Genomic DNA, 12,465 nt, shown 5'->3' on the forward strand with positions numbered 1-12,465 from the left:
CAGCTGCATGCAAAGCAATGAACCTAGAACACACCCTCATACTATGCACAAAAATAAACTCAAAACGGCTTATAGACTTAAAAATAAAACAAGACACCATCAAACTCCTGGAAGAGAACAAAGGCAAAACATTCTCTGACATCAACCTTACAAATATTTTCTCAGGTCAGTCTCCCAAAGCAACAGAAATAAAGGCAAAAATAAACCAATGGGACCTAATCCAATGGACAAGCTTTTCACAGCAAAGGAAACCATAAAAAAACCAAAAAAAAAAAACCTTACAGAATGGAAGAAAATAGTTTCAAATGATGCAACTTACAAGGGCTTAATCTCTAGAATATACAGACAATTTATACCACTCAACAGCAAAAAAGCCAACAACCCAAAGGAAAAATGAGCAAAAGACCTGAATAAACAATTCTCCAAGGAAGATATACAGATGGCCAACAAGCACATGAAGAAATGTTCAACATCCCTGATTATTAGAGAAATGCAAATCAAAACTACCATGAGATACCACCTCACACCAGCCAGAATGGCCACCATTAATAAGTCCACAAATAACAAATGCTGGTGGGGGTGTGGAGAAAAGGGACCCCTCTGTAATGTTGGTGGGAATGTAAGCTGGTACAACCACTATGGAGAACAGTATGGAGATACCTTAGAATACTATACATAGAATTGCCATGTGACCCAGCAACCCCACTCTTGGGCATACATCTGGACAAAACTTTCCTTGAAAAAGACACATGCACCTGCATGTTCATTGCAGCACTATTCACAATGGCCAAGACATGGAAACAACCCAAATGTCCATCGACAGATGGTTGGATTAGGAAGATGTGGTATATATATACACAATGTAATTCTAATCAGCCATAAAAAGAACAAAATAATGCCATTTGCAGCAACATGGATGGAACTAGAGACTCTCAAACTGAGTGAAGTAAGTCAGAAAGAGAAAGACAAATACCATATGATATCACTTATATCTGGAATCTAATATATAGCAAAAACAAAGCTTTCCATGGAAAAGAAAATCATGGATTATGGAGAATAGACCTGTGGTTGCCCGGGGGGGGGGGGGGAGGAGGGAGTGAGATGGATTGGGAACTTGATGTTAATGGATGCAAACTATTGCTTTTTGAGTCGATTAGCAATGAGATCCTACTGAGCACTGAGAAGTATGTCTATTCACTTATGATGGAACATGACAATGTGAGAAAAAAGAATGTGTATATGGATGTGTAACTGGGTCACTATGATGTACGCTAGGAAGAAAAATGTATTGGGGAAATAACAATAAAAAAAAGAAATCAGTCGTATTTCTGCATACTAACAATGAAATATTAGAAAAGGAATACAAAAATACAACACCTTTTAAAATTGCACCCCAAAAAATAACATACCTGGGAATAAACCTGACCAAGGAGTTGGAAGACTTATATGCTGAGAACTATAAAACATTAATCAAGGAAATTAAAGAGGATGCAAAGAAATGGAAAGCTACTCCATGCTCCTGGGTTGGAAAAATTAATAATGCAAAAATGGATATACTATCCAAAGCAATCTACAGATTCAATGCAATCCCTATCAAATTACCCATGATATTTTTCACAAAACTAGAACAAACAATCCAAAAATTTACATGAAACCACGAAAGACCCAGAATTGCCAAAGCAGTCCTGAGGTGTGTGTGGAAAAAAGCGGGGCCACAGAATGTGGCTCAGATCCGGAGTTGCTGTGGCTGTGGCATAGGCCGGAGGCTTCATCTCTGGACCCCTAGCCTGGGAACCTCCATATGCTGTGGGTGCGGCCCTAAAAAAGACAAAACAAAGAAAGTTCTGCTAAATGGTTAGTTGAAAACCAGTTGTTGCTAGAATATTCCAGTGATTTACTTGAATTTCTGAGGTAGAGAGGAAAGGAATTAAACCAGGCAGGCAGTTTTCTCTAATTAAAACAAGAATAGTCTAAGTAAAACGCAAAATTTCCTATAAGCAAACTGAAGCAAGACAGCTCCCTTGAGAAATATCTATTGAACTTTCTGAAACTCAATCCTTATGAAAGAGGACTTAAGCTGAACAAGTATTTCTCTTTTTCTGTCTCTCTCCCTCCTCTCCTCTCCAACTCCTTTTCTCTCTTTCTCTCATTATAATTTAAGACCATAATCTTGTCAGGAGATACATGATAAAAATGCTAAAGACAATAGGGTATACATAAGAATCTCCTGAAACTCTAAAGTGAATCTATTTATAATTCTCCTCTCATACAGAGACAGCTGCTTTCTGTATGGGGTCGTATTGGAAATCAGTGATGATGTAGTGGGAAGAGAATGAAGCCTGGGAGTGCCTGGGCTCCTCTGCTGTCCAGCTTTAGGAAAGTCACAATTGCTGAGTTCTAATGTCTTGATTTGTGAAATGGAGTTAATAAAAAAGCCACCTTACATAGTTCTTGAGAGAATTAATTTAAAAAGCATAAAAGTGCACTGAAAAACCAGAGCAACCACAAATGTAAAGTAATATTAGTTATGGACCAGCATTTGAAAATGAAAATTATAAACTTATTTTTCATTATGACTCAAAGGGAGGAGGCATGTAATTCTGGATCCATTAAAATTCTATTGCCTAGTTTAAGTTGCCTGAACACTTTGAGACTAAATTTTCTACTAGAAATGGGGAGAGTAATTCTGCCTGCTTATAAGTTTCTAGTGAGAATTCAAAGAGAAAATATTAACATGTAGGGCACCCAGCACAGTGCACAATAAATGTTAGCTGGTATTATGAAGATGGTCTATCCACAAAGACATCCCAACAGGCCACTCTCTTCTTGTGAAACACTGTCAGACTATCATCAGGAATCCCTCCATAACTCGTGTTCCTTCTCTTTTAAAATGTTTTCACAACAGTCTTGTTATTACCATAGCTACTTTTGTAGGCACTGTGGTATATTCATAATTTCTTTTGCAAAGGGGTTAGCAGAATCATCATTATTAAAGTTCCACGTTTACTGTGTTAGGTAACATTGAAAAGTTTTACAGTATAGATAAAATCAAACAATTTCAAAATTAGTTCACTCACATTGGGAATATCTTTAAGGGCATACATGACAGATGATTCTTTTTACACTTTCTTGGGTATTTCCAGACAAGAAGATAACTACATCATAAGCGTTGCTTATTTTATAGGCTTACATTCTCTAATAAACTTGATTTCTACATTGAAAATAAATCTGTCTTTCTACAAGATCCACCCATGATTCCTGAATTACCACATGGAACAGTGCATATAAATTATATCTACCAGCCCTGCAATCATTTGAAAATCACATTATATCTGTTTCTCTCTGGGTGCAAAACAAACAAACAAAAGTCTCTGGAATTCGTCATAACATAGAATTTAAAAGTACTGGCTTTAAAATTACAATCTCAGCTCAATCAGTTTCTAGCTGGTATCTTCAAGTTATTTAATCGGCTTTGTCGAATAACGTCCCCTAACTTTATAAGGTTTCTCTGGAGATTAAATGTAATAATACATTTTAAGAATTAGCATAGCACTTAGCATGCTTACGATGTAATTGTTAACTAAATACTAGGTATTTAGTCAATCATTTTTCTTTTGAGAAGGTTTACAGCCAACTCCATTATTTATACTGGCTACCTACCTAAGAACATGTCCAGTACATGAATACTTCTTTTTAGGAGTTTTGAAATGAAGGACACATAATAACAGTAGATGCATAGTAAATAATAAGGAACTTATTAGGTTTATACTGGAATAGCGATGTTTATTAGAGATAATTATGTCATCACAAGGGTGTACAGATAATTTCAAATGTAGCAGCAAAGGTTTGAAGGTGTATAGGCAACCAAAAAAAAAAAAAAAAGAAAGAAAGAAAAAAAAGAATAGCATTGCAGTGATCTACAGTTAGAATTGAAGCTCATTCTATCATCCAAATAATCCTGGAGGAACACAGACATTTTCCACCTTACAGCTTCCCTTTCTGATGATCCCCCTACTGTTATTTCATAGCTGGATGATGAATAAGGTTGATGAACTAATTGCTCCCTCAGAGCTATCACTGAATCTCAAATAGGGCTTAAGGGGATCTGAATACACTTCCAAGGAAGCAATCCAGGAAGTGTGAGCCTTCACTGCACAAACCCTATGAGACTCAATTCTTTATATAAGTAGGAGAATGTAAACTCCTTTGGTTGGAGCACTCTGTGCTCTGCTCAGAAACAGTCAAACCTGAGGTCTTGTTACAACATTGGGAAATGTGACTATATTCTCCTGTGGACCGTGTGAGTATTCAAACTGCTGCCTGAGTCTTACCATTTGCCTCTACCTCTCCACACACACACTTGGGCACCACAGACAAGGAACTTTCTGGTCCTTAGAGCTTCGTTTTTTCCTGAAATTGACTTAAAAATCAAACAGTGTGAGAGAAAGGACCAAAGACCTCTGACTTGGCTGACCAAGGATGATCCAGAGTTCACAAAAATCTGCATTGCTCAGAGACACTACTCAGCTAAGGCTAGATGTAGTAAAAAGAAGCAGGCTGTCAGCAGCATTTCTCCCCCAGGATACCCCTCCTTTATTTTCCTTTGCTGTTTTCACTTTTGCCCAATTCTAGGATGGGCTGTGAGCGGCTCATTTTGGCTTGGTCATTTGCTTTAGTCATGTTTTCCAGTGGCACTTGCCACAGTTTATGATTGGAATCCCTGTGTTGAATACGGCTCTGACTGGAAAGCTAATATATTGGAGTTGACAGTAAGATAGAGTATCAAAGGGATGGGAGGAGTCTGTTGTCTCCTCTCTGAAACTGAATTAGACATTAAGTAGGTGTGCTCTAAAGTCAAGTTTGCAACTGACCAGGAAGAAGTAAGAAGATTTTTCCCACCTTAGTACAAAACAGTGATGTGAACCCATTCAGAAGGGTGTTACTACTCAGCAGTGGATCAGGCACATGGAAAACAGAGGTAGATTTTCCTAATGATTATGGGTATGGAATGAAGCTATGGAATGAAACAGGTCTGAATCTTGGCTCCGTCACATGCTAGCTTTGTAACCTTGGGCAATTTGCTTAATCTCTCTAAGCTTCAGGTTTCCGATCTATAGATGGGAATAGCAATAATAGTTTCTTCCTATAGATTTAATGAACACAATGATTCATATTTTTAAAGTGTTGAGCCAAGTCCTTGGAAAGTAGTAAATTTTCAGTAGTATTGAATGAGTAATGAGAGGAAGAATCCCTGTGTCTTCCAGGCACCATACCTTGTTGTTGAATCATTTAATGTTCTTTGTTAGCGCTGTTATTTGACTTTCTGCTCTGTGGGTTATTGCATTTCTCTTTTTATCAAAGTAACATGAATTTGATGCCTTACTTGTTGCTATTATTTCTTTTGCTTAATATTTCAGAGTCACCTTAAGTCAATTTAGAAAAGATTAAAAGGACCAGAAGAACCAGAGCAGCGCCTCCTGATTTATTTTTTAATCTGCAACCATCAAACTTAATTATTTGAGATATTTTGGGAGTTCCCATCGTGGCTCAGTGGTTAACGAATCTGACTAGGAATCATGGGGTTGAGGGTTCAATCCCTGGCCCTGCTCAGTTGGTCAAGGATCCGGCGTTGCCATGAGTTGTGGTGTAGGCTGCAGACATGGCTCGGATCCTTTGTTGCTGCAGCTCTGGCGTAGGCCAGCGGCCAAAGCTCCATCCTGACCCCTAGCCTGGCAACCTCCACATGCCCTTGGAGCGGCCCTAGAAAAGACAAAAAGACAAGAAAATAAATAAATAAATAAATGAGTGAGTGAATCCAATGTTTAGGATTTAAAAAAAAAAAAAAAAGATATTTTGCATGATTTTCTTTTAGTAATGCTTTTTTGTGTTAAGTTTGTATGTTATAGGAGTTAAATTTAATTCTAGGTTTACTGTTTCCAGAGAATAATGATAAATACGAAAATCTTTAATAATTTATTTCAGAGGGCTAATTTTTAAATTCACAAACATACTCATCTTTTTTTTTTCTATGTAGAGGACTTAGATCATTTTCTATTTAGTTCATTTTCATGTTTGGAACTCCTTCTTTGTTTAAATCAAGTGAAACCATAATGTTTTGAAAATTCCTGTTCATGCCTTTTATATATAGCAGCACTAAACCATTAGAACAGAATGCATTTGTGCTGGTTATGCCTTAAAAACAAAATAAACATAGCAAATTCTATTAATCTGGATCACATGGAAGACTATATTTTGAATTATCACATAATGATTCCAACATTCCTTATGTTCCTGAGAAGCATTCAGAAACTTTTCTCAGCATCTATTTTTAAGAGTCACAGAAATAAGAGTGTGTGTAACAATCCCTCTCTTGTCTGAAGGCAAGATTATGCTCACCTTATCCCAGGTAGGAAGCTCTAGCACTTTCAAAGTGTTTAAACCGCCCTCATATGGACAAAGTGTTTACATTGGAAATGCCCCACACCCCAAGAGAGGAAAAGACAATCATAATATTTTTGAGGGGCTGCTGACAAGTCTTATATCCCTTCCCTTAGGCTATAAGCATTTTTCTCGTTTTGGCTTATCTTTTCCTTCATACTATTTTCTTTTCTTTCCTCCTTCTTATGGGTCTAATTATTTTTTCCAAGAAAATGGATGATTCAGAAAGAGGAGTGACAGTTTGAGGGCAGTTAGAGGAACACTTTAAATTAGGATTTATGTTATTGCCAGACACTTTCACAGAAATTGCATAACTTTACTATAATAACCAGGGTATCTCTGTTGTTGATGTTGTTATTACAATAATTATAATTTTCATTTTGTGTATGATAAAACTATGTCCATGGGAAATATTATATTTATTGTTTGTACTACTATAGCTAAAAAGTGGCAAAGCTGGGATTCAAATTAAGTGTTCTGATTTCTAACGCAATTTTTTTCTTGATATTTTTCAGAGCGTAATACATAGTGGGAGTCTGCTTCTCAAAGATATTGGGAGATTTCAAAATACACATATGCCTAAAGAGAGTAAATCCATGAATCAAACAACTCTAAAAATGTTTCTGACTTAACTTGAGAATGATTTGAATATATCTCAAAACTTCTGATCCTGCCATAGACAACCATTAGCCTCTACCAAACATGCTGTCTAGGAGCTGGATAGACTGGCTCTAAAATAGCTTTTTCTTATTATTTGATATTTTTATATAAAGTTTGCTATTCATAAGAAGGCAAGTTGCTGCTTGTTGAAAACAGAGCCAAAGTGCTCATCAACAAAAAGCTTAATAATGAGATTTTGGTGTTCAGACTTTTGAGGCCTTGGGTCCTTTTTTGAGGTCTGACTTTCTCACAGTTATGAGGAATGCCTCAGTGGTGACCATGTTTATTCTGCTGGGCATCCCACACACAGAGGATCTGGAGACCATGCTCTTTGTCCTCTTTTTGTCCTTCTACATCTTTACCCTTATAGGGAACCTGCTCATCCTCCTGGCAATTGTCTCCTCCACTCGGCTTCACACTCCCATGTACTTCTTCCTGTGTGAACTGTCTACGTGTGACATATTTTTTCCTTCTGTGAGTTCCCCCAAGATGCTCTTCTACCTCTCAGGGAATAGCCGAGCCATCTCCTATGCAGGCTGTGTGTCCCAGCTCTTCTTCTACCATTTCCTGGGTTGTACAGAGTGTTTCCTATACACAGTGATGGCCTATGACCGCTTTGTTGCCATCTGTTACCCTCTACGCTATACAATAATCATGAGTCACAGAGCGTGTGCCCTCCTGGCCATAGGGACCTCTTTTTTTGGCTGCATTCAGGCCATCTTTCTAACTGCTCTCACCTTCCAATTGCCCTACTGTGGCCCCAATGAGGTGGACTATTACTTCTGTGATATCCCAGTGATGCTGAAGTTGGCTTGTGCCGACACCTCTGCCCTGGAGATGGTGGGGTTCATTAGTGTGGGTCTCATGCCCCTCAGCTGCTTCCTTCTCATCCTCACCTCCTACAGTCGCATTGCCTACTCCATCCTGCAGATCCGCTCTGCAGAGGGCCAGCAACGTGCCTTCTCCACCTGCAGTGCCCACCTCACTGCCATCCTGCTCTTCTACATGCCAGTGGTCCTCATATACCTAAGGCCAACCCCAAGTCCTTGGATGGATGCAACTGTCCAGATCCTGAATAACCTGGTTACCCCCATGCTGAACCCCTTGATCTACAGCCTCAGGAATAAGGAGGTGAAGTCATCTCTGAGAAAGGCCCTACGTCAACTGGGCTTCCATCCTGAGCAGTTGCAGAGAGATGAGTAACTAACACTTCAAATGCACATCATAGTTTCTGAAACATTTTTACATGGTTCTCACAAATAGTTTTGAATTTGAGAGAACAAGTATTACTATGATTATCTCCATTTACAATATGAGGACTAAGATTGGAAGAGTTCAAGTGATGAGTTGAAGGACACATAAGGATTGAACGGCAGATTGAAAACTCTAGGGCTGGCTTCCTGGCTCTGGGACCTGTGCTTGCTCCAGGATAACATACTGTTGATGAGGCACATATAGAGATTCCCCCCAGCAATCAGAACAGCCTGGACCACCTGCTTCTCAATATCCCTTTTCTTCATCCTCCTGCATCCCCTCCCTCTCTTCTTTTCCCCTTCACCCTGACACTTCTTCATTTTGATACAGTGATTTTCTCCACAAATGCCTGCATTGGAGAAGCCCTCATTTTGCTGGTCTAGGAGTTGTTTAAAAAATGGTAGAGCTGCATTCCCAAGGTTACGAGGAAAACTCTAAAAACATAAAACATAGTGCAAAGAGAAGGACTTGGGGCTGGGACCTGAGGCAGTTCTCTCATGAGTGAAGCATGAGTGTACTCTATTACTTAAAATCCTATTTGCCGGGCTTAGACCTGGAGGCAGGTCCTGGCTGTCAAAGGGCAGCACGTGGATGGGAATGTGGAAAGGGCAGATGGGGGAGTCCATAGAGCAGTGACTGTGCTGTGATGCTGTATTAAAGAATATGGACATGGCTCTGTATTCCTCAGAACAAACAGGAGCCAAGCTGTCATTGTTTTGTAACTTTGACTTCTCTGTTTTACAGGAAGGGTTTGATTTTGGTCTCCATTCCCACATTTTTAAACATTTTTTTTTTGGCTGAAACATGCTATTTCATTACAGGGAACTATCTTTTTTTTTTTTTTTTTTTTTTTTTTTTTTTTGTCTTTTTAGGTCTGCACCCGCGACATATAGAGGTTCCCAGGCTAGGGGTCCAATCAGAGCTGTTGCTGCCGGTCTACGCCACAGCCACAGCAATGCGGGATCCGAGCTGCATCTGTGACCTACACCATAGCTCAGGGCAACGCCGGATCCTTAACCCACTGAGTGAAGCCAGGGATCGAACCCACAACCTCATGGTTCCTAGTCGGATTCGTTAGCCACTGAGCCACAACGGGAACTCCATGAACTATCATTTTTATGACTGAATTCACTGAGCATGCTCTCACACTGGGGAAACAGAATTGTTATGAAGTTCATTCTAACAGTGATATAGATACAGGACACTTGAAATAGAATGAGGGAAGAGAAGGGGACAGAGGCAGAGACCAGTTTTTTCTCCCATCTCTGTACTTGTCAGAATCAGAGACCAGCCAAGGAGCCTTCCAGTCCTGACCAACACCCCTGCATCTGTGCCTCCTGACACTGGGCTGAGCTAGCACATGCTCCTAGAACCAAGACAAACTTTTGCCTGGTCACTTACCTTAAGTTCTTAAAACTCCTTCTGTTCTGTTTCTCCCTTGTTTTCTTCATGAAAAGGGAAGGTACAGATACATATCAAATGATTTCAAATTTAGTGTTTCCCAAACCCTTCTCAAGCCTCTCTCAGTCCATACAAAGATGCCGTCCCATTTCTTAACTCCTGGTTGTAGCTGCTCAGATTGTCAACTTAGAAAAATTTGTAATAATAAAAGAGGGGATCCAATCTCCCTTCATTTTCACTCATTCAGATGTCATCTGATGAATAGCTCTGTGCTAGGAGTAGGGGATGCAAAGATCAAGAAGACACACATGATCCTACCTGAATGACACCGTAGTCTACTGGAGAAAACAGATATACAAGTAACTAGACCATCCCAGGATAAATACTCTGGTTAAGGTGTGAACTAAAGCAGAAAATGTGGAGTATATTTTTTTCTGGGACTAGGGAGGGGCCTCACAGAAGAGGTGTTAAAGGTTGGAGAGTTGTTTTTTGCTTGGATGAATGAAATGAAGACTATCTGGGAAATGCTGTACAGGGAGAAACAACACAATTTGGGGTGTGTGTGTGAGCGCATGCTTGCGCGTGTGTGCATGTGTGTGCAGGCAGTGGTGAGATGATGGCTACCTGCATGGTGGGGTGTGGGGGGTGGATTGTGGAGAGAAGTTTTCTGTGTATTCCTTGCTCTCCCTGCTGATTTGTTCGAAGTCAAATAGATTGAAATGAATGAATAACTAGTCCAAAAATGAATGTTTTCAATACCTAATTTGCATGTTTTTTTTTGGTCAAGAATACTGGCTTTAGCTTTACAAAACTAATTATTCAAGCTAACAGAATAGAATTATTTTTGTTTCACTAGTTCGCTTAGGATATGCCTGTGATTACTGGGATGCTAAATTAGTGAGAAACAATGTCATCAATTATGTATCAGCCCTTTATTTTACATCCCATTGTTTTTTGGTTTTTGGTTTTTTTTTTTTTTTTCTTTTTGTCTTTTTGCCATTTCTTGGGCCGCTCCTGCAGCATATGGAGGTTCCTAGGCTAGGGGTCCAATTGGAGCTGTTGCTGCCAGCCTACGCCAGAGCCACAGCAACTCGGGATCCGAGCCGTGTCTGCAACCTACACCACAGCTCACAGCAATGCTGGATCCTTAACCCACTGAGCAAGACCAGGGATTGAACCGGCAACCTCTTGGTTCCCAGTTGGATTCGTTAACCACTGCGCCGCGACGGGAACTCCTACATCCTATTGTTTTTTTTAAAAAATTATTTTAATGCTTGTTTCAATAATATTCTATAACATCAACAAGTCATTGTCCTGTTGAAAGTCTTTGAAAAATGTTTTCATTAAATAGTAAAAAAAAATTAATAGAAAATATGTAAAACTATATACAAAACTATGATATAATACACACCTGAGTCCTACTATCTAGTTTAAGGAGGAGAGAAGCATCTGTGCCTTGGATGTTCCCAGAGAAACTTGGGTTGATTCCATGCCCCTCACTCCCTCGAGAAGTCATCACTCTTCTAAATTTTCTATTTATTTTTCCCTTGTTTTTAAGTTTCATCTTATATGTTTGTGTCCCTACACACCATCTTGCAAGTTTTTAAATTTTATTATATAATAATGATTAATTATTATTATTAATTATTATTAATAATTATATTAATCTAATTCTACTGAAAAATTTTTTTCACTTACACCCTACTTTTTTGACACGTATTTCATTGCATTGTATGTGGAAGGAATTCATTATTGCCAAAGTGTAGTACCCATGGTGTGAATATATCAGTATTTATTTTCTGCTGTTTTTAAATTTATAAATAAATGTGAATTTCCAGAATGTAAGAACTCTTTTCTTTTAAAAAGCCAGAAAGTGTGGGTGGGTTCTTCATAACTACTTCATACCTTCAATACCTATACCTATGTATAGATATGACACAGAGATACTGTCACCAACCTCCCCACAAAATTTCCTTCTATTAGGGAAGAGAAAAATAATAGAAAACTTTATTTAGTTTGTATTTGTCCAGTAGCAGACACTGAGACAAGGGTTTGGGTATAACCCAATTTATTTGGAAGATGACCCCAAGAGACATGATAATGAAATGGGAAAGTAAGACAGGAAAGGACAGGCGATTAAGCCAATGTCAAGGAATGGTTTACCACTACGGGGAACTAGGGCCAAACCCACTGGAGATTTTCTATAAAGTGTTGTGTAACTATCTCCAAGTTGTCCTACTGGGGTGCAGAAGAAGCTAAGATATTTTTATACCAACCTCTGCCCCATATATGTAGACCAAAAAAACCTCCTTGGCCAGAGACTACTTCTGGGCAGATGTGGGGAGCCCTCAGGACACCCTCTGCAGGTGATCTCTGGAGTGGGCTGAAGGGATATGAGCAGAAGTCCTAAGAAAATGCTATGGTCATAATTCATTCATTTCTTAAACTAGCGTCTCTCCAAAATGCAAACTGCTTAATACTACTCTGCTTCTTTAGGACCTTCAACATTTTAAAAATTGCTTATAGGTTGAATTAAAATAACTTAGTAACTTTCAAGTATCTATGGAGTTAACAATGAGACCCCCAAACCATATATTCACACAGAAACATATACATCTCTCTCACACATACTCTACTATTTAGCTAAATTGTCCTCCCCATTTCCTAAATGTACCACTTTGCAATTTTTTATTCATTCACTGACTTGTTCTT

The 12,465-nt window shown here is 38.9% G+C and overlaps 2 protein-coding genes across 3 annotated transcripts in view; both read left to right on the plus strand.

Moving 5' to 3' along the window:
* Positions 1–7,306, plus strand: part of VWA5A (von Willebrand factor A domain containing 5A) — a 47,937-nt gene extending 40,631 nt beyond the window's left edge. The window contains exon 18 of one of the 2 annotated variants that reach the window (XM_021063046.1): positions 6,954–7,306. In XM_021063046.1, the coding sequence (XP_020918705.1) occupies positions 6,954–6,967 (14 nt within the window). In that variant the 3' untranslated portion in view covers positions 6,968–7,306. Of the gene's footprint in view, positions 1–5,417; positions 5,565–6,953 lie in introns of those variants that run through there. The other variant, XM_021063047.1, reaches the window with a different exon arrangement.
* On the plus strand, positions 7,316–9,200 carry LOC100514309 (olfactory receptor 149-like). The gene has a single exon (XM_005653713.3). The coding sequence runs from the start codon at positions 7,354–7,356 to the stop codon at positions 8,299–8,301; it is 948 nt and encodes a 315-aa protein (XP_005653770.1). The 5' UTR covers positions 7,316–7,353; the 3' UTR covers positions 8,302–9,200.

This window comes from Sus scrofa, chromosome 9, assembly GCF_000003025.6.
Source record: "Sus scrofa isolate TJ Tabasco breed Duroc chromosome 9, Sscrofa11.1, whole genome shotgun sequence".
Classification (NCBI taxonomy): domain Eukaryota; kingdom Metazoa; phylum Chordata; class Mammalia; order Artiodactyla; family Suidae; genus Sus; species Sus scrofa.